The sequence below is a fragment of the Antennarius striatus genome, chromosome 2 (assembly GCF_040054535.1).
Source record: "Antennarius striatus isolate MH-2024 chromosome 2, ASM4005453v1, whole genome shotgun sequence".
NCBI lineage: Eukaryota > Metazoa > Chordata > Actinopteri > Lophiiformes > Antennariidae > Antennarius > Antennarius striatus.
Genome location: NC_090777.1, coordinates 17,612,639 through 17,635,841, shown reverse-complemented (window position 1 = coordinate 17,635,841; position 23,203 = coordinate 17,612,639). Strand labels below are relative to the sequence as shown.

The 23,203-nt window shown below is 41.5% G+C and overlaps 1 protein-coding gene across 1 annotated transcript in view; it reads right to left on the bottom strand.

Moving 5' to 3' along the window:
* si:dkey-178k16.1 (band 4.1-like protein 1) overlaps window positions 1-23,203 on the bottom strand; it is a 51,034-nt gene that overhangs the window by 20,713 nt on the left and 7,118 nt on the right. Inside the window, exons 2-6 of the mRNA XM_068339448.1 lie at window positions 9,919-10,007; window positions 9,501-9,647; window positions 1,859-1,963; window positions 448-490; window positions 292-367 (exon numbers count right to left, since the gene is read on the bottom strand). Coding sequence (XP_068195549.1) covers window positions 292-367; window positions 448-490; window positions 1,859-1,963; window positions 9,501-9,647; window positions 9,919-9,990 — 443 coding nt within the window. The 5' untranslated portion in view covers window positions 9,991-10,007. The remainder of the gene's footprint in view (window positions 1-291; window positions 368-447; window positions 491-1,858; window positions 1,964-9,500; window positions 9,648-9,918; window positions 10,008-23,203) is intronic.

Here is a 23,203-nt window from a genome sequence, read left to right as displayed (position 1 = left end):
CATTTTAGAAAATGACTGACTGACTGACAACATAAGAGGAAGTTGTGATATTTGAGTTCTTCAAAGTGATCGTTATATTTGTATCAGTTGTTTCTGAATATTGAATTTGCATCCAAAGACATCAAAAGCTCATTCTTGTCCTTCAGCTTCATCTGAAATGTGATTAGTTTGCTCACGGGGTAATAATATATCTTAGCCGTTACATTTCCTTTAAAAATTACATCAAAGTCAACCTTCAGGCAACCAAGCAGATCAGGGTTCTTTCGCTATGGCTGCTATATTCAAACGTACCTGGTGATGTCTTCGATGAGCACAGATGGGTCTGGAGGGTAGAATTTAACAGAAAATCCAAAGATCCACGAACCAACTGTTGAAAAACCATCAAGAGAGGCTGTTTAGTGGAAAGGCTGTGTGTCTGGGATTATGACGCTTGTTTGTTACACTCACCTCGAATTTGCTTCTTAATCTCTTTAGAGGGATCCAACCAATTCTGATGGAGAGAGAGTGAGACAATCATCTTCAATAAATTCAAACCAATTTAATATTCACATTTTTAAGAGTAATTTTAATAATTGTTTTTCCCCTTTGAGAATTTTCCAAATTGAAAGTCAAGTCTTAGAGAAAATGAACAGAGGCTTTTATAAAACAAAGCATTAATATCAGGGGCCAAATGCCAGACAAATCAAGCACCATCTGTCTAATGTCACCAGAGCTTTCATTATGCACTCTGGACCCTTTGCAGTTTTAAAAGGCCATACTCTCTATCACATTTTAACAGGTTGAAAGGTCACAATGCCATTCTCAGGCCATGAGTGATTGGGCATTTTTAAAGGGACAACAAGGTCAGAAGCTCGAAAAACGATTTGGATAAAAAGGGTGGCCTACAGCTCAAGTAAATTAAATCTATTCCAAAATGACAAAAAAACATTTAATTTAATTTAATTTAATACACTGTTATAATCCCTGAAAGGAAATTAAGAACACATACTCTAGTATTTGTTAGTCAATCAAATCAAATCACATGCATGCATATTAGTGTGTACAGGCCCCTGTAATACACACACCACACACAAGGGGGCCTGTAGGTATGCAAGGGAGGTAGAGTGGCAGGCAGCTCCTTCTTGGTGCGCCTCAAATGAGCAATTTGTAAAGGGGACGGCACCTTGCTCAAGGGTGCCTCGGCAGTGCTCTGGAGGTGAGCTAACACCTCCCACTGTCAGTTCACCTCCGGGTATTTTTTTTTTTTGGGGCAGGAGCGGGAATCGAACTGCCAATCTTGAATCATGGGACGACCCGCTCTACTGCCTGCTTTACCACGGAGCCACTGCCGCCCCAAAAGACAACTAATAAATTGATTACCTGTCGAAGGTTACTCCAAAGCAAACAGGGTACATTGTAAGAGAAGCTACTGGATGCTGTCCCAACGACGATGGATACTGGCATCCAAAAGATGTCGTAGCTCAGGTCGGTTCAGGTTCATTTTGTCAGTGATTTAGGTGAGATTTGTTTTTCCAACTCTGATTTAGGTTTACAATGAATTAACAAGGCAGTTAAATTCATCTTGAATGGTACGTATGATATAATAAGGGAAAAGTTGGTTCTCTTCTGCCCAAAGCAGTTTGCCAGGGATCAACTTATAAAGATTCGTTAAAAAAAAAACATGCACCTGTTCTACTACTTCGTGATAAAGTACTACCCTGTAAAATGAAAATTAGAATTTAAGGACCCCATTATTCAGTGTAATGCTTTATTGTATGCCGTTTGAATGAAAGTATACGTCCAAGGTTTAGTTATAGATCTTATGAACGATTAAAAATGAGTAGTGAATAACATCTTGAGGCGTGTTTGTCTATCTGACCTTGGAGTTGTCTGTGTCCTGGAAAGTCAGGCCGAAGTAGTCTCTCTCCAGCAGGTTCAGATGGCCGCACACCATGTCCAGCAAGGTCTGGCCTTTGGCAAATTTCTGTCACGAGAGCATGCACGCGCGCGCACACACACACACACACACACACACACACACACACACACACACACACACACACACACACACACACACACACCGCTTCATTTAAATAAAAAAAAAACTACAAAAGCCTTGTATGGGATTCTAATAATAATGAAAAGTCACTTTCAACACAAATGGAGGCTGTTGAGTAATTCAACAGATGAGCACAATTACAATGCATGACATATTTTATTTACCAGTATTTGTATTTCATTACACAAGAGAGACAAAAAATACCAGGGACATAAAAATCCTCCCAGACTGTGGTCTGATTGCAGCCGGTCCTCTCCCCTCTTGTGAAGGAGGAGCTTCACTCTGTATGACCATATAAGGAGAGCAATTGCCTTTTGCATCAGGGGCGTTTCAAAAGGCCACACCCAATTTCTACCCAGTCCTTGAGGGCTAAAAACAAGAGCTGTGGGTTGCAAAGACAGCCTTAGTAAAAATGCTTTTATTCAGGCGTGCGCACAAATGCACGCCACACACACACACGCACACACATGCACACACAAACCAGATTCATCTCCAAGGGAAACCTGGCTCCTATAGTGGAAAACCAACCAAGTAGTCGTAACCATGGAAACAGATGTAATAGGTCCCTTCTGTACGTGCACGTGCCCTGTCACTTTATCTGTGGTTACTCAAAGGCCATTACAAAGCTCCACATTCAGGACTGTCAGCATGTCATTTAAAAATTTAAGTAGGCTTATTAATTAAACATAACGTCATCTGTCGCTTACTGAAATAAATAATCATTTACATCCTGCTTCAGTGAGGCTGAGTGAAGCACTGAGAGAATAAGACTGGATAGCTGACGGAGACGGCGGTTACACTGATATTTTTGGGAGTGGTGCATTTCTGTGTTTTTCTAAAAAGAATAATTTGCAACAGAAATTTCAGGTGGTCCTCCAATCATGGCGAACAATCAAGGGCCAGCTGATGAGGTTTGCTGGCTCCAATCATATTTCTGTGATTAGTTCTATCACTGTGTTAGAAATCATTTGGTGTAACCGTAGAAATCCATTTTGTGGATCGCCTCACCCATGCAAACATGATGAGGAGAAGACATGTGTGTCTGTTGGTGACTTGGTTAATCACTAGCGGAGAGTAAGTCAAATAAACTGGACTTTAATAAACGCAGATGGACGGATGTCCCCATGGAATCAAATACAAGGAGAAAAAAAAGAAATCAGATGTTGAAATAGATTTTCATGTCAAGTACAGCTTTATTCTCAGATCTATAGTTTCTGACTGGGCTATAGATAGTTTTAACAAAACAAAACTACAGCAGGGCTTCCTAAAATTAAAGATCAATTAATGGTACCAATTACTTATGAACAGTCACACCAAAGAAAAAATTTGGTGGAAGATAAATATTCTTTCAATTTAGTATTACACCTAATCAGTACTGGGGTCTTTGAGACCTTCTGACCAACATATCCTGACCTCCACAACAAAGACATCTTTGTGATATTTTTCATTAAACCTGCTAATACATGTCCATGTCTAACAAATATAATCACTATAATCATTATTAAGCAGCAGCCTTGACAAATTCTTCACCTATGCTCTAATCCTTTTTAAATATGAAAGTAATGTCACTTTGTTAAGCACTTCAATAACTGCTTACAACAAACATTCTCTGCTTCCAGAGTCATATTATTAAAGTTTTTTTTCTCAACTCTGGCTGATGACCACTTGAAGTTTTATAATATTTTAGACATCCTTGAGTTAATATACAATTCTCATCCAATGGTTTGGGACCAGAAACAGCTCAAATCACATTACAAAGACGATCAGCCACCCAGGATGTCAAGCAATGAAAAGCTAGAAAGCAGGGAATTTGTGTGCCATCTTTGTCGGTGTGTTTTGAAGTTCTCTTGAGCAGGAGACTAAACTCATTTGAACTCTAAGAGACTCAAGTCTACAGCTGACTGTGCACTCTGGCATCCGTAGAGGCGAGGAAACAACGAGTGGTGCTGCAGGGCAAAGGCTGGATGGGTGCTATTAAAACAGAAAGAAATTGTGCAGAATATACTGCAGAAACTGATTTTATCATCTTTTAAGCTGTTTCCAAAGGAGGCCGATCTGGGTCCCCGTCATAAATCTTTCATTTGGATGTAACTTGTTCAGCGCATGATTCAGTGAAACACACAATTATGGAGAAGCTGGTCGCTTTCTCTACAGAGGCACTTTGAATGCAAGATTGTTATGCACTCTGCACTATGATGCTTTTTTTCAGTGCATACATAAATGTATTCTCTGTCCCACGTTTTACAGTATGTGTTAGAGCGCTTTCATTTTTGAAGAAGAAAAAATCACAATTGATAAACCATGATAGGGGTTAGTATGGGTTGAATTTAATTGGCCATGAATGGGAAACAAACAGCGATAACAACTGCTTGATAACAAATGGAAAGAATTAAATGTATTTGACTATTTGTATTCTTGTCTGAATTCGACACCTCATATGTAGCACAGCTCTGCTTTGATTTAAAGGAAAGCAAGCCCCTAACAGCCCTACATCCTTAACAATGTCGTGATTAACCAGCAAAAAGCAGTAAAGATGAGTGATAGGAATATTACAATTCCATTTGAGCAGCCTAGGGAAAAACATTCTTCCCAGGTGTAAGAAGTCCAAATATTTGACTTAACTGTGATATTATTTAAAAAGCAAAGAAAAAAAAAAGATCAATATATTTTTGGAAGTGTTCATATGCTAATAGGCAGTTGTGTACTGCCAGTAGATTTATTTCACAGTCCTGTATTGGTTTAGGTTAAGTACTGGACTCTAAATGTACTATGCTTAATCAATCTTCTTCTCCTTTCGACTTTTCCCTTAAGGGGTCGCCACAGCGAATCAGTTGCCTCCATCTAACCCCGTCTTCTGCATCCTCTTCTCTCACACCAACTACCTTCATGTCCTCTTTCACTACATCCATGAACCTCCTCTTTGGTCTTCCTCTAGGCCTCCTGCCTGGCAGTTCAAACTGAACATCCTTCTACCAATGTATATTCACTATCTCTCCTCTGGACATGTCCAAACCATCTCAGTCTGGCCTCTCTGACTTTATCCCCAAAACCTCTAACTTGTGCACTTACTCCTGATCCTATCCTTCCTGGTCACTCCCAGAGAGAACCTCAGCATCTTCATCTCTGCTACCTCCAGCTCTTCCACTTGGGTCCCTCTCATTCACACACATGTACTCTGTCTTACTGCGGCTAACCTTCATTCCTCTCCTTTCCAGGACAAACCTCCACCTCTCTAGCTTCTCCTCCACCTGTTCCCTGCTCTCACTACAGATCACAATGTCATCTGCAAACATCAGAGTCCATGGAGATTCCTGTCTAACCTCGTCTGTCAGCCTGTCCATCACCATAGCGAACAAGAAGGGGCTCAGAGCTGATCCCTGATGCAGTCCCACCTCCACCTTGAACTCCTCTGTCACACCTACAGCACACCTCACCACTGTCTTACAGTCCTCATACATGTACTGCACCGCTCTAACATACTTCTCTGCCCCTCCAGACTTCCTCATACAATATCACAGTTCCTCTCTGGGCACCCTGTCATTAGCTTTCTCCAGATCTACAAAAGCACAATGCAGCTCCTTCTGGCCTTCTCTGTACTTCTCTATCAACATCCTCAAAGCAAATACTGCATCTGTAGTACTCTTTTTTGGCATGAAACCATACAGCTGCTCACAAATGCTCACTACTGCCCTTAGTCTAGCTTCCACTTCTCTTTCTCATAACTTCATTGTATGGCTCATCAGCTTAATCGTCCATAGTTGTCACAACTCCGCACCTCTCCCTTGTTCTTAAAAATGGGCACCAGCACACTTCTCCTCCATTCCTCAGGCATCTTCTCACTGTCTAAGATCCTGTTGAACAACCCAGTCAGAAACTCTACTGCCACCTCTCCTGGACAATTCCATACTTCCACCGGTATATCTACTACTTCCTGGTCCACAACAGCGGCTTCTTGTAGTCTTTGTTTTCTCTCATTTTCCTCGTTCAACAACTCTTCAAAGTACTCTTTCCATCTTCCCATCACACTATTGGCTCCTGTCCATACACTTCCATCTCTATCCTTAATCACCCTAACCTGCTGCACGTCCTTCCCATCTCTGACTCACTATCTTGCCAGCCTGTATAGATCAGTGTCTCCCTCCTTACTGTCCAACCTAGCATGCAAGTCATCATAAGCCCCTTCTTTGGCCTTTGCTACCTCTACCTTCACCTTACGCTGCATCTCCCTGTACTCCTGTCTACTGTCCTCAGTCCTCTCAGTGTCCCACTTCTTCTTAGCTAACCTTTTTCTCTGTATACACTCCTGTACCTCCTTATTCCACCACCAAGTCTCCTTATCTACTTTCCTTCCAGATGACACATCAAGTACTCTCCCAGCTGTCTCCCTGATCACATTAGCTGTAGTTGTCCAGTCATCTGGAAGCACCTACTGACCACCCAGAGCCTCTCTTAAAAAGTCATGCAACACTCTTCCTTTTTCAGCTTCCACCAATTCGTCCTCTGCTCTGCCTTTGCACTCTACAACTTCCTCACCACCAGAGTCATCCTACACACCACAACCCTATGCTGTTTGGCTACACTCTCGCCTACCACTACTTTGCAGTCACTGATCTCCTTCAGATTAACACATCTACATGTGTGCTCCTACCTCCACTCTTATAGGTCACCCTATGTTCCTGCCTCTTCTGGAAGAAAGTATTCACTATAGCAATTTCAATCCTTTTTGCAAAGTCAAGCACCATATGTCCTGCTGCATTCATCAATACAGTCTCTAAATTGTGAGCCAATCACCAATAAGAAGATCCATGATGCTCCCTTGTCTCATCATCAGGGAGCTCAGTGGATGTCTTGTCTGTAATTTAAGCAATTGGTTTAATTGCATTTGTTATTATGTTCTCTTTTGAGTCTTTCATTGTATGTATGTATGCGTGTACACATCAAACGCAGCGTCCGTGCAAACTCCTCCTCCCTGCTCTTCATCATTCCTCCTCTTTACTTTAGTCATTCTATTTTCTCCCCGGTCAAACTTAAGTGCACTCATCTGTCAACCATATGGATTTCCTGTCAAAGCCCAAAACCTAATGTCACTGTCCAGGTGTGTGTGCGCACGCGCGTGTATTTTTGTGTGTGTGTGTGTGTGTGTGTGTGTGTGTGTGTGTGTGTGTGTGTGTGTGTGTGTGTGTGTGTGTCTGTGTGCGTGTGTATTCATGCGTATAAACCAGACGGAAGAAGATAATGGGGAGTGAAGGAGAATGTGTGTGACGCCTAAGTCAGGATGTATTTCTTCACTCACTGGCTCAGATAAGTAAAATATATCAGGTCGAGTTTGAGCACCATGTCATAAAAAGGAATATATTCAACATGAATGAGGTGAATGAGCCAACAAGATTATTCCCATTGCGCATCAACCTCCATCAGCAGGAACCAATAGATTTCCAGTATTGGCTTTGATGGATCCTGCCCAGGATCACCCTCTGCTGTAGAAACACCCCCCCCCCCGCTTTCTTACAGAAGTCAATACAATTGAGGGGAAGATTAATTTTCTACACTGTATCTTCATGCAGAGCATGTGGGCTGCTGTTACATTAAAAAATGTGCACAGTGGGAATTGGCCTGTTTGCAAACATTAAAGGTTACAGAGTCATGATTCATGGAAGCATAGGTTTTCTCCTGAGTCCTCAATCCCCGACAAAGCAGAGCTTGTCTAACCTCCCACCACCCATCTCTCCCCCACTCAGTCAGAATAGCAGAAGATCTGCATTTCCTGACTCAGTAGCATGTACAGAGAGACACTGAAACCCACTGAGGTGCATCATGGTGTGTTTGTGCTGAGTCACCATCTCTGTTCAACCCGGGGAGCTGTTCACCAAGTTCTTAAAATGATGTATTTGTCACCCTGAGAGATGAGACGTGCATCTTAAATGTATGTGCATTTCAGGAAACAGAAAAACTAAGATTATACTAAATAATTTGGTCCTCCGCATAATTGCTTCCCTTAAGTTTTTTGAAAGAACCTTCTGTTGGAAGCAGCGTTACTGATCTTGGATTGATATTCACAATTTTTGCGATCATTCCTATTAGTTTAAGTAGAATGACATAAAATGTGATTCAACAGAGGTCACCTTCCCTTTTAAGATGTGGTAGTCATTAATCCTGTGATGTATTTTATGAGTACATCTGTGAGTGAAATGTTCTGGGAGAAAGACTGGATCTGAATCAGCAATAGATGTAAAAGTTAAGAACATGCTACAACATCACATATTAAAGAAAGCCAGGCAAATCTCCAACAAGAGCATATTATAGAGAGTTATGTAAATCTGACATTTGGCTTAGTTTCATGAATTATTTGAGGAATGTGAGATTTATCTGCTCTCTCCACAGAGATCTAACGTTTGCATTGGAAGTTTTTCATCTTCACTAAAGCAGAACCTTGAGTGAAGTGTGAGCATGATATATTCACAAAAACTGTTTGAGCTTCCGGAAATTCCCAGTCACATTTCCTTATGTGGTAATTAAGAATACAAAGAAAAATCAAAGTGGATGGAAACAGTGGCAGAGCCCAAAATGTCAATAATACTACTGCACTGCACAAAACCTATTTAGACAGAAACCAAAAATGTAAACAGTTGGGAGTGTTTGTTGTTTGTCTTTTGGCTAACCTGTGCCTATGTTTCATTTACATCAACCTCATTTTCTGACTCAAGTAATTAAAATATTTCACTTAAAAATGTTGAGAATACAGTGGTACCTCTACTTACTAAATTAATTGGTTCCGGAAGAAATTACGTAAGTATAAAATTTCGTAAGTACAGATGCGTTTTCCATGCAAATTCTCCAACCACCCACGTGATGCCTTAAACTCTTAATAACGTGGCGATTGTAGATGCACTACGGCCATATTCTTTGGCGAGATCAACCAAACACATCCCTTTTTTTATCTCTTGCTTTGTTTGTATGTATAAAAAAACTATTTTCTTCGTCTTTTCTTTTCCTCTTTTCTCTTTTTCCTCTTTTCCTCTTTTTCCGTCACTTTCTTGGGGTCTACAGTGAATACTCTAAAAGTTAATACAGTATATTTGCGCAAAACTATCAGAACACCTCACGGGTCGAGAGCCAAATGACGAGGACCCTGCATAAACACCGATCTAGCTCCGCAGAGGTCCCTCTTAGCCAATGGGATGCCAGGAAGATACTAGGTAATAGCCAATGGCAGAGCAGCTATGAGAATGTTGCATTCAGGAACCTGTGGGAGCTGCGAGTATCAGCACATACTGTATTTTTACCTTTCGTAAGGCGAAATTTTCTTTCGAAACTAGAGGTAATATTTTCCTGCTGAGAAATTTTGTAAGTAAAAAATTTCGTAAGTAGAGACATTCGTAAGTCGAGATACCACTGTATTGAAAAGAAGGCCTACATTGTTTTTGTCGGAAAAATCCTTAATTAAGTCGACTGACGAGCATACCTCAACTGCAGCCTCGTAGTCAGAGCCGTCAAGCAGAGTGACTTTAACAGGGACGGTCTTTGGCCGCTTGGTAGTTTTTTGGGGAGATTTGGAGGCTTTGCTGGGGGTTTTCTCTGAGCTATCATCTTCTCCGTGTTCCTCTGGAACCTAAAAGAGAGAACGTCCGTCCTCTAGGTGAGCTTTAAGTTGCCATACTTTTTTCCAGTCTCAAGAGGCATTATGTACATTCAAAGCAAATCAACAACAAAATCAAATGCTTAACTTGTTGTGAGCTGCTACCCAGAGATGTTGAGTTAGCTGCACGGGCAGAGGGGACCAGCTGCCTTGCATATCAAACAGCAAGCCGGAAGGCCCCTGAGTGATTGAAAGGCTCCAGTCAAATGATCTACAGCTGCTGTGTGTTCCATAGCACTCTCACCTGATTGGTTCTCCTGGTGTCGCCCTCCATTGTGCTCTTCATTTCCCCAGCCAAAGCCTTCTCAGTTGTCATTGAAATGGATTGCAGTCCTGCAACCACGCATAAACACACTCAGTCAATATCATTTTTTTCCTGTTTTTATAAACCAGTGTGGAGTGTTTATTGCTGCTGGAAGTCCAATCTGATGTACCGCTGTTGGATTCAACTCATAAGATGCAGGAAAAACACTTTGTCATCTGTGCACAGCAGAATGGTGGCACTCTGGTGTATTTACTGGCTGCAGAAGAGGTACTGACTGTGGTGTCATCACGTTTCTTTTGCAGCAGACAGATACTCTGTCATATTTATTAATTACCATTTACTATCATTTAGTTTGAGTGGCGCAGTGGTTAGCGCTGCCACCTCACAACACGGCGGACCCAGGTTCGTGTCCCACTCTGTGCGGAGTTCGCATGCTCTCCCCGTGTCTGCGTGGGTTCTCTCCGGGTTCTACGGCTTCCTCCCACCTCCAAAAGCATGCGCTTCAGGTTGATTGGCCGTTCCAAATTGCCCGTAGGAATGAGTGTGTGTGTGCATGGTTATACGTCTTTGTGTGTGGCTCCGCGGTGCACTGGCTTCGTGCCCGGAGTGTCCCCCGCCTCACGCCCTATGCCGCCGGGATAGGCTCCGGCTCTCCGTGACCCGCTGCGGCGGATACAGCGGTGGTAATCTGCAGATGACTAGTTAGAGTGTCTTTGTCACATGCACAGGAGGTGAAAGAGGGTCGCACAGTCAGTGCTGGCTCACAGCCTCCAACAGGAGTTCTCAGGATGAAGAGCATTGCCCTCAGGAAGCTCTCTACTCCCAGTAGCAAAGCAAGATAGCATAAATCATATTAGCTAGATCTGTTCTCTGGACACCAAGACAGCAGTGATGGTGAAACAGAATGGGAGAAAGAGGGAAACAAGAAAGGCGACTGCCACACAAATGTGAGGGCGATCTGAGTAAAGAGTGCTACAGATTTCAGGGAGAGACGACTAAGATCACACGGTGCTGCAGAGTGAGTCATAACGCTATGCTGACATATTCAGGTGAGGTGGAGATGAATGAGGATTGCCATTTGAAGGTGACTATTGCTTCAATGGAATTTGTTCTTTCACTGACATGCAGTTAGGGAAGCTGATGTAACAATTAGGAGGAATAGCTAAAAGGAACAAATTGCTCAAGGAAAACCCAGAATCTGTGGCTATATTATGAAAAATGAATACAAGGTTACAGGTGTAATATTCCTTATATGTCAGCTGAAACATTGAAATATAACATGTTTAAATTCTTCTTTGAGGCCACTATTGAGTAAATGGATTGCAATGATTTAATCATACTTTTTCTTAGATTTTTCTCTCCTAGTGTGACTGAGAAATATTTAAGCTGTTCCTGACCAAGTATATTGTTAATCTTAAAATATTCCCATTCTAAGTCTCATGGGAAAGGCAATGTGTGACTAATATAAATCCCAGTGTAACAATTCCTTCTTAAGTAACTCAAAGAAATATGTTAGCCTCAGGCATGTGTAATATTGTTTTAAATGGAGACAAGAAAGACTTATTAGCTATTAATTGTAAATGGCTGCGAAGTCATGAAGACTCTGTGCTTCTCACTTCAGAGCAAATTGTCATCAATGAGAAAAATATCAATGTGTACACTATAACACATCGAGAAGATGAGTTTTAATAAACCATGAAACCTGAACGTAAAATAGCAGAAAAAAGTAAAGCAAGAGGTTAATGAGAGGAAAGGATTAGTGAGGAGGGCATGTGGAAAGCTTTGATAAAAATTACAAAGCTTCCAGGGAAAACAATCATTTGGGAGGAGCAAAACTGCAGCTTCATTTGGTCTAATGATTGTAATCGAGGTGTTCTTCAAGCAGGAAAAGATGTACTTTGTCCCTCAACGCCAGAATTAGTGTTATTCCCTAAACCAGAAGTTAATATTTACAATTTCTGAAATACAGCTCATGACAGACCAGCTTCTCTTTCCGTAATGAAGCTGGATCAAAGAGGGATGCAGACTGGCACTAGAAGGGCTTCAGATGTCACGGTCAAAGCAGTTTGCTTTCATTACCCGTCTTGCAGGTTATTAAATGAAGAGACTCATTGGATAAAAATATTTGGTTGTATAGGATATTGTTACCATGGAATAAATTCCAAGACTTTTTTTTCCAACAACAGACATTGATGTAATTAAACAACATCTCAAAGTTGACAAATTGAAAAATGACTGCATGATACTGCATGTATAAGCAGCTGGAAAACATAACCTTGTATGGATTTTACAGGTGATTGCACTAGTTTTCTCTTCTTACCAAAAAAACTATCACTGACAGCATCCTCCTAATAATATTTAAAAAAAGAAACCTCAGAGTAGTACAACAAACTACGGAGCTCAAAACTGACAAGAATGTAGCTTTTTTTATTTGTCCTTTTATTCCATCGCCATTTATCATTACAGAGTTCACAGAGGCTGCAGCCGACCGAAGCCGACACTGGGTGGGAGACGGGGTTACACCCTGCCTGGACAGGCTGCCAGTTCATCACAAAGCCAAACAAACAACCATTTACAGCAACAATATTCACACCTTCGGGCAATTTGGAGTGTCTGATAGAAGTGTATTGTATGCTTTTGTGAGGCAGTGAAAGTGCTAGCAGGGAGCCAAGGAGTACAGGGGGAAATAGTATAACAATATAAAGTGTGATGTGTAGCAATTTTCATGATGTCATCACTTCCTTTACTGACACCCTCAGACATATGTGGTTTTTTAATTAGATATAGATATATACTTTATTAATCCCGAATGAAATTGCACAGTACTTTCTGCACTATAAGGCGCACCTTTAATGAACTGCTTATACATATATAAGGTGCTCCGCATTATAAGGCGCATATAATAAAAAAATTAAAATGGATTTAAAAAACTGGCAGCTGTAGTTGCGCTATCCGTCCACTAGTTAGAGCATTCATGACTGTGAGTATCTTTAATCAGCTGTGAACGGCTATTGTTATTTCAATGAGGCCATTCTGAACCTCATCAAGGAAACCTGATCACTTGATCACTTGGCCATCTTAGGCCCCGTCCACACAATGCCGGAACTTTTTGAAAACGCAACTTTTTTTACCCAGCATCGAAAAAGATTTGCATCCACCCGACAGCATTTTCAAAAAAATCTCCGTCCACACGTAAACGCATCAGTGCATTGATCAACACATGTATAAGCAGAACAACTCCGAGAACGACAGGGGAGAGGACCGGGACGTGTGGAAATCCACAATGTTCCTTCTGGAGGATGACCTCCATCACAGAGTTCTCCACCAGCAGACAGCAAATCCAGGTCCGACCCAGAACTGGCGTCGGCGTCTTTGGCGAGGAACTTGAATGAATGAATGGATAAATATATAAACTTTATCACACATAAATAAAACAGACGAGCAAATATTTAAGTGCAAAGCATGTTTATCAACGCATCTTCGACGTGGAGCTGTTATACATCAGAAAATAGCCGGTTTTAGCTCCGTTTGTACATGTAGACACAGGTCACATGCATGACGTCACAGCGGTTTTCCTCGCAGGGACACGCGCCCCGGATAAAAAAACTTGCGGGTACAGTGTCTATACGACAACGCAGACCCAGTGTTTTCAAAAAAATCCACCTTGACCAGCGTTTTCAAAAAGTTGCATTTTCGTTCCGGATATCTGCGATGTTGTGTGGACAGAAGGCGTAAACGCAACAAAAAAGTTCCGGCATCGTATGGACGGGGCCTTAAGAAGTCAACACGCCTGGGTTTTTTCCTTAGCTGCTGAGATTTACTGATAAAAGTATTACAGAATACTGCAGTTCAAAATTATCTAATAGTCAAATTTGATTTTATTTCTATAGAGCCAAATCCAAACAGAAGTCATGGACCACTAAATGAATAACTAACCACTTAGTTCAAACAGGGCGGATTATTTCCTGATCTGAAGTTCGAAGCAGATATTTAAGCTCTGATGTTCATCTTCGTTTATTAATTAAATCTTGTTCCGATCGATCGGTAGTCTAGTCAGAGGTGAGGTAAAGCTATTTGCTGCTGCACTGTGTATCCAAAAACATTTTTTAACCAGTTTTTAATGTCAGGCTGCTAATTTAATGGCAAATACTACGCTGTTTTACTCCTAGAACTGACTTTAACGTGGGTCTCACCGCCGTGAATCTCACAGGACGTCGCTGCCAGACAGAATACACAAGCCGAAATGTGCCCCCCACCCACACACACACAGGTATCAACTACATTTGCAAATCAATTGCAACACACCAGGCTCCTTTGTCTAGCAGTTACTCAGCTCTTGAAATTTAAAAAAAAAAGGCTGGAATTTCACCTTTGAGGGTCTTTCAGTCACCTTTATGCCAGTTTCTCCGTGTGTTTCCGCGGACTAATAGAATGGACCGTCACTAGATTCCAGCACTGACAACAATGGCATTTTTTAGACCAATTAAGTTTGAAGTGGGTTATTTCCAGCACTACAGTTGTTGGGAAATACTGAGATCAGTCAGTCAAACTCTATTAATAGAATTGTTGAAAATCCCCTATATTTTGCTACGTAATCGTAGCCAGCCACCGGTGTTCTCCGCAGGCTGCTCTGCCATCAGACAGCAGGTCAGTGAGAGCCGGAACCTCAGCAACGCCGCTTGACCACCGTTGTTAGGGGGCATAGTCTGGCCAGTGTTTCCGCTGGGGGTGACTCAGACGCCAAGAGTATAAGACTGAGAGTAGGGACGTTGAATGTTGGAACTATGACAGGAAAAGGTAGAGAGTTGGTTGACATGATGCAGAGGAGGAAGGTAGACATACTGTGTGTCCAGGAGACCAGGTGGAAAGGTAGCACGGCTATAAGTTTAGGAGCAGGGTTGAAGTTGTTCTATCATGGTGTAGATGGAAAGAGAAATGGAGTAGGAGTTATTTTGAAAGAGGAGTTTGTTAGGAATGTCCTGGAGGTAAAAAGAGTGTCGGATAGAGTGATGAGTCTGAAGCTAGAAATCGAAGGTGTGATGTCCAATGTTGTTAGTGGGTATGCTCCACAGGTAGGATGTGAGCTGGAGGAGAAGGAGAAATTCTGGCTGGACTTTGATGAAGTGATGCAGAGCATACCTAGAAGTGAGAGTTGTCATTTGTGCAGACTTCAATGGACATGTTGGTGCAGGAAACAGAAGTGATGAGGAGGTGCTGGCCAGGTTTGGTATCCAGGAGAGGAGAGCAGATAGTCATATGGTAGTTGACTTTGCAAAAAGGATGGAAATGGCTATAGTGAATACTTTCTTCCAAAGGAGGCAGGAACATAGGGTGACCTATAAGAGTGGAGGTAGGAGCACACAGGTAGACTATATCTTATGTAGACGGTGTAATCCGAAGGAGATCAGTGACTGTAAAATAGTGGTAGGCGATAGTGTAGACAAACAGCATAGGATGGTGGTGTGTAGGATGACTCTGGTGGTGAGGAAGATGAAGAGGACAGAGTGGAGGAAAAAATGGTGGAAGATGAAAAGGGAAGAGTGTTGCATGACTTTTAGGAAGGAGTAAAGGCAGGCTCTGGGTGGTCAGGAGGTGCTGCCAGATGACTCGACAACCACAACTAATGTGGTCAGGTAGACAGGTAGGAGAGTACTAGGTGTGTCATCTGGAAGGAAAGTAGATAAGGAGACTTGGTGGTGGAATGAGGAGGTACAGGAGTGTATACAGAGAAAGAGGTTAGCTAAGAAGAAGTGGGACACTGAGAGGACTGAGGACAGTAGACAGGAGTACAGGGAGATGCAGCGTACCGTGAAGGTAGAGGTAGCAAAGGCCAAACAAAGGGCTTATGATGACTTGTATGCTAGGTTGGACAGTAAGGAGGGAGAGACTGATCTATACAGGCTGACAAGACAGAGAGACAGAGATGGGAAGGACGTGCAGCAGGTTAGGTTGATTAAGGATAGGGATGGAAGTCTATTGACAGGGGCCAGTAGAGTGATGGGAAGATGAAAGATTACTTTGAAGAGTTGATGTACGTGGAAAATGAGCAAGAACAAAAACTATAGGAGGTGACTGGTGTGGACAAGAAGTAGCAAAAATCAGTCAGAATAAAGTGAGGAGGGCATTGAAGAGGATGAAGAGTGGAAAGGCAGTCGGTCCTGATGATATACCTGTAGAGGTTTGGAAGTGCCTAGGGGAGGTGGCAGTAGAATTCCTGACTGGGTTGTTCAACAGGATCTTAGATAGTGAGAAGATGCCTGAGGAATAGAGGAGAAGTGTGCAGGTACCCATTTCTAAGAACTAGGGAGATGTGCAGAGTTGTGGCAGCTACAGAGGAATAAAGCTGATGAGCCATACAATGAAGTTATAGGAAACAGTAGTGGAAGCTAGACTAAGGGCAGAAGTGAGCATTTGCGAGCAGCACTATGGTTTCATACTACAGATGCAGTATTTGCTTTGAGGACGTTGATAGAGAAGTACAGAGAAGGCCAGAGGGAGCTGCAATGTGTTTTTGTAGATCTGGAGAAAGCTTATGACTGGGTGCCCAGAGAGGAACTGTAGTATTGTAAGAAAAAGTCTAGAGTGTTAGAGCGATGCAGGACATGTATGGGGACTGTAAGACAGTGGTGAGGTGTGCTGTAGATGTGAAGGAGGAATTCAAGATGGAGTTGGGACTGCATCAGGGATCAGCTGAGCCCGTTCTTGTTCGCTATGGTGATGGACAGGCTGACAGGTGAGGTTAGACAGGAATCTCCATGGACTATGATATTTACAGATGACATTGTGATCTGCAGTGAGAACAGGGAACAGGTGGGGGAGAAGCTAGAGAGGTGGAGGTTTGTCCTGGAAAAGGGAGGAATGAAGGTTAGCCGCAGTAAGACAGAGTACATGTGTGTGAATGAGAGGGACCCAAGTGGAAGAGTGAGGTTACAGAGAAAAGAGATCAAGAAAGTGGAGGATTTTAAGTACTTAGGGTCAACAGTCCAGAGCAATGGAGAGTTCAGAAAAGAGGTGAGGAAGCGTGTACAGGCAGGATGGAACGGGTGGGGAAAAGTGTTGGGTGTGATGTGTGATAGAAGAGTTTCAGCTAAAATGAAGGGAAAGGTACAAAACTGTGGTAAAACCAGCGATGTTGTTTGGTCTAGAGACAGTGTCACTGAGGAAAAGACAGGAGACAGAGCTGGAGGTAGCAGAGATGAAGATGCTGAGGTTCTCTTTTGGAGTGACCAGGAAGGATAGGATCAGGAATGAGTACATCAGAGGGACAGCACATGTTAGAAATTTTGAGGATAAAATCAGAGAGGCCAGACTGAGATGGTTTGGACATGTCCAGAGGAGAGATAGTGAATATATTGGTAGAAGGATGCTGAGTTTTGAACTGCCAGACAGAAGGCCTAGAGGAAGACCAAAGAGGAGGTTTATGGATGTAGTGAAAGAGGACATGAAGGTAGTTGGTGTGAGAGAAGAGGATGCAAAAGACAGGGTTAGAAGGAGGCAACTGATTCGCTGTGGCTACCCCTGAAGGGAAAAGCCGAAAGGAAAAGAAGAAGGAAGTGCGCCTTATAGTGCGGAAAATACTGTAAGTTAAATAGTGGAATGGATCTCAATGACAATATTCATGATGAATGAATGACTCATAACACATTCATCAGCCTGAGCCACACTAAGAGGTCAATGTGAAATGCCAACTCGATAGCACCACACATTAACTTTAACTGTGAACTCAGTAAACAAGAAATTAGCATTATGGCAATGAAAATGATCATATGCTGATGTTAGCTTGTAGCTCAAAGCATTATTGTACCTGCATGTCTACCATGGCTGCTGGACTGGCTGTAGTTTTGGGCGATCGATATTTGTCTTTTTTTCATTGAATGTGTGAACCAGGACTCAAAACGGGGACAATAAGGTTACTTGGTTACTTGGGCCCTTGGGCAACCATCACAGCCTTAAGCCTTACAATACATTCAAAAAGATCACAGCAAAATTTCCTTCTTTCACCTTGACATCCATCTAATCTGATGTCATTGCTCTGACAAACATCATTTCTCCCAAATCCCAGCTATGCCCTCACTCTATGTGAATGTCAAAACCCATGACGCATCTGTCAGAACAACGAATAACGAGCGAACTCGACAAGAATTTAAATAGACCAGTGTCAGAGACTTTAGGGTGCTCGTTTCACACACATCATCATCATCACAAGGCAAATCAGTGCTTTCGTTTGGTCCACTTTGTGACTCAATCACTCTGACTCCACTTCAGTCCTGGTCTCTGCACATCAAACAAGCTGTGTGAAGGAGATTATGGAGACTGGGATGTCTGAGGTGTTGCACCCTCCTTCATCTCAAAACATCTTCAACAGTCATCGACTTCAAACAAAAACGTCCTTCTTCACACAATCATCCAGATTCCTTTGGTTTATGAACTACACAGAGCAAATGTCAAGTGAAGTCCAAAGGCACGACAGCAATGGATAAGAGACTCTCTAAAAACAATGCCTGGGATTAAAGGCCTCCAAAAATAGTTGCATTATGTGGGTTGTGGGTATAAATTGTCTTACCCCAATTTATACTTTAAACTTTGCTTGAGTCCTACCCAACCTAAATCCAACCAGCTTCCTACCTCTTGCTATTTTATCCTTTAAAGTGCTTGTGTGTGCACGTGTGTGTTTGGGGGTGGGGTGGGTGTGTGTGTATGTGTGTGAGGGCACGCGTTTGCACCTAAAACTAAATAAAGGTCGCAGCAGTCTCAAACTAAGATGGATAATTGTATCAGATGTCACGAGACAGAAGTCGATGCGATACTGATGGGGAGGCTCTGCTGCCAGTTGTTAATGTTTATTAATTGAATGAATGCCACTCACTTTATTAAAGGACTCTCCCATCTGCTAGTCTAAATAGTTCTCTGTCTGCCTTTTCCTCACGATGAATTATGTTCTTGTCTATACTGATGGTGAGTGGGGCATTGTTGAAAAATGGTAACAACATAATTGACAAGGTGATGACAGCTGAGTATTGGGTTTCCATGGAGACAAAGTCAAATCCATCCATCCATCAAATCTGATGCAACCAAACCCACACAGTCTAAACAAAGCGCGTTCACTTCTGAGTGTTACTAGACAATTGAGGACTTTGTTGGTTTCCTACTTATTTTATCAGTGAACATTTTCAGTGGTATAGAAATTGTTAAATTTCATTCTCCTTTAGCTTTGTTTTCGGCATCTATACATTTTTACAGGCTATATCAATAGTAGGCAGCACGAAGCACAAAATATATGAGCTCTACCACCCCTCAAAAAAAAAAGCGTTGTCAGCTTGTTATTGTGACATCACCCCTCCTTCAGAAGAAAACACATCTGTTAAAAAACTATTATGAATTCTTTAAGTTCAATTATATTTTTTACTTCATATGGGAAGTTCTAATTTTTTTAAGCTGTTTCTGCACAACAAATAAAATTCTGGTAAGATATTTGTAAACTTCTTTCTGAAGGTATTTAAAATTCTAAAATTCTGGATTTTAAAACAAAATTGTACTTATCATCAGTAAGTTCAGTTTAAAATGTGTGCTGAAACCCAAAACCCTGGATCAATCTCCTCACATAAAGAGTTTTCCCAATCATCTTATCTGCGTTACACAGAAGGACCATTATCTTAGTACCTGTACAAAATCCCATTTCATTAAGTTCATTCATTGAGGAAGTTAGTTATCACTCTTCTTCAAATCAAATGCTTTCAGTGTTGCCCATTCAAGCATGTTGCAAAAGACTACAGGCGTTAATGTGATAGGCTGTCATAACCTATGCAAAGTCTAAAGATAAGTCACAGATAAGCAAGACTCAGCCTGGCTCTTTAATTGAGTGAAGCACAGATATCCTCATACATACACTTGCGCACGAGCGCACACACACACACACACACACACACACACACACACACACACACACACACACACACACACACTTTGCTATCTCTTAGTGCCTTTATAGGGCTCTATTAACCTTGCTGTGTCAGTGTAAAGCTCTAATCTACACTGCCTGTTTGAGGCATTTTTCCAGACAGCCTTTCTGCAGGGGTAGTAACAGTGGCAAAAAAAACTGTCAATGAGAGAGCTTGCGTTGGAAGAAGGCGGAAGGTGTCTTGTTTCGCCAATGTATTATGTGTGTTATCCATAGCAAGATCTGTGAAAAGCAGTTAGCAACTAATTCAAAGAAAATCATCAAGTAGTGTTGAAATTGGAGAGACAGTATAAGGAGACGTCACACTAGACTGTAACATACTATCTTACATCAAAAACTAGACCTCTGAAGATTTGTTCATTATAAACAACCAAAGGTGGTGAAGGGTCTTTGCTGTGGCATTATTGCACCACCTCTGTGTAAAAGGGCTTATGTCTAGAGATTACTTCTGCAGCCTACACTGTCCTCCTGTAAGCAGGGATCAATTGCAAAATGTCAACTCTTCCCTGAGAAAATAAAAAAAATGTGATCCATGTTAACAATCACTGTCTATGGCAGGGCGATGCAGATAAATTGTGAAACAGTGACAGACATGACGCTAGATAATCTTTTGAGCAATGATGTCCATGATGCATCATTTACTGCTACCTGTCGGTGCCCATTTGAGTTCATGCCATTTCTCAAACAATGGGTCTGTCAATTTAGAAGCTCCCAATATTGATGCGTCTTCAGGCAGATGTCAGTTGCCCACAGGAATATCATTCATCAGCAGATGGGCAGGAGATATCTGTCAAATATAGATTCTCTAAAATATTCCGCAGTAGAGCAGGGGAAACACAGACAGTGGATTCCTCTTGCTTCTCCAACACAGCATGCTGCCACAAAGATATGCATGAGCCAGAAGTATTAAGTATTTGCTTACTTCCAAATTACATCAGAAAACAAAGTTTGGTACCTGGAAGGAATACCATTCTGGATGATCGTTTGCCCAAAAGTGGGAGGCTTTTTTGTTTGACTGTTAACCACTACTTAAACAAAACAAAAAATAATAAATTTATATTTTTGTAGAAATTCTGCATTATTTCTTTATCCATTCATATCTCTCAACAATTGGTTACATGTTTTAAAGCCATCAACAGTGCAACAGAGCTACACTAGACTGCAGATGATGCAGATTGCTCCATTTTACTACTTTTAGATCAAAGCGCTGCATTTAACTCTGCAGATCTGACTTGTCTGCTTGAATGAGGCAGATTTGCACTCCTCGTTTTTTTGACAGATACTTTGCATTACTTCTAAGGAACATATAACCTTTGCAACCATTTCTGATCCCCTCAATTTTAGATCTCTTAAATTGTTTGCTTCCTCTTGGTCATTGAAACATTTTCACCTAACTCTTAGGTTCGACATAAACAGAACCTCATTTATGTTGCCCTTGAAAATAAAAATCAATCATTCATCTCTTCCAATGATATGTCCCAGTTCCTGTAAAAATCCACAGACATATGCAAAACTCTAGCTGTCTGTATGGCTAAAAATCCCAAAACCTAAATCCTAAAAATGGCAATCAGTTGCATTTATTTTAGCTCAGTTGACAGACCAAGACAGATTATAGAAGAAAAAAAATTTTTCATTGTTCTTCGCTCATCCTACTCCCTCCCAATGCATTTCTATTTTTAGTCGAATAGCTAAGCAACCAATGTATTACCTATAATGATCTGAAGAGAGGAGACAATGTCCTTACTGTGATCTCGAGGCAATGTTTATCCTTTGCCAGAACATCGTCTGGGGTTGATTCATTTAGACAATTCAACAAAGCATGTCATAAACTGGGTTGTTACTTAAAAAGTCGCTTTGCTCCAACCAAACCATCTGTCTGTTCTCACTGACTTAAAAGATGATTCTTAGAGGCTGTTAAAATGATCAGGGCCTCTCATTTTCCTGCCAAGTGTAAAAGTATCCTTGTTGTTTACTAGGGGCTTTATTGGGTAGGTTGGCCACCGACCCTGTCTGCTGCTTTGTCCATGTTGATTCCACTCCATGATGCCTTTGACAAGCAGAATACGTTCAGTGCAGATGGACTAATGATCTGCCATGTCAACATGCAGCTTTTAAATAAAGATTCAGTTAAAATGTGATGGACAAGGACTTTTTTTAAACTATACAAATTAGTGCATCACTGATGAGAAAACAGAAGTCCAGATATCAGAAAAAAATTTGTACAAAAATCAAGAAAAATTCAAATACAATTTCTATTTGTCAATTAATACTTCTGTTCTAACATGCCTATTGTTATTCTAATATGCAAACTATGCCTGTGAACAAGATTAATAAGTTAGCATTGACAATTTAAGTATATTCGTGTTTTGCCCAAAACTTCACCTTGTGAGAAAACAGATTTATATATGACTGTTTGTGTACTTTGTTTTTTTTTTAAATGAATGTCATTCAGCTGCCAGATGTCCAACTATACTGTATTTGAAATGTCTTACCCCAAACTTACCCGTGGTCCTCAATATCTCTGACTGAATATTGATAAAATCTCTTCCGCCCTGAAAAGCTCTGTGTTAAGAGGGTGTAGCTCTCAGCTCCTTATCTCCACTCCCATCCACCCTCTATCAAAACTCCCTCCCCCCACGCGTTCACGGGCGTTTTGTTTTGATCCAGTGTCGGAGCTATTGTCAGTCTGAAACTTTTCTTTCAGTAACTTAGTTACTACTCATTTTGCTCTTATTTTTCTCGTGTTTGTCTCTTGTTAATAACTGTTGATGCGCTGAGCATGAAGCTGCTTCAGCCGAACGTGACTGTTGTTCATTCAACCCATGTAAACACTACATGACCAGAAAACATCGCAAAGAATTAAAAACAGTTTACAAATGAGACAAAAATAAGTATAGATGACAACGGACGTTCACGGACAGGGCATAATCAAAGTTGTTTCCCGAGAATCGGCACGAACAATGAGATCGCTGGGAGCGAAACTATCGCAGTCTAGGGCCCCATCCACACGGTGCCGGATCTTTTCAAAAAAACAAGTGTTTTGTTGCGGTTACGCCTTCCGTCCCCACGACAACGCAGATATCCGGGACGAAAACGCAACTTTTTGAAAACGCCGGGTCTTTGTTGTAGTGTGGAAATTGTATCTGAAACTTTTTCTATCCAGAGGGCATCTCTCTGCGACGAAAACCACTGTGACCTTAGTGTGTGTGACCCGTGTCAACATATACAAACAGAATGGACGGAGTGAAAAATCGGCTATTCTCTGACGAATAACAGCTCCAAGTCAAAGACACAAGAATATTTCTT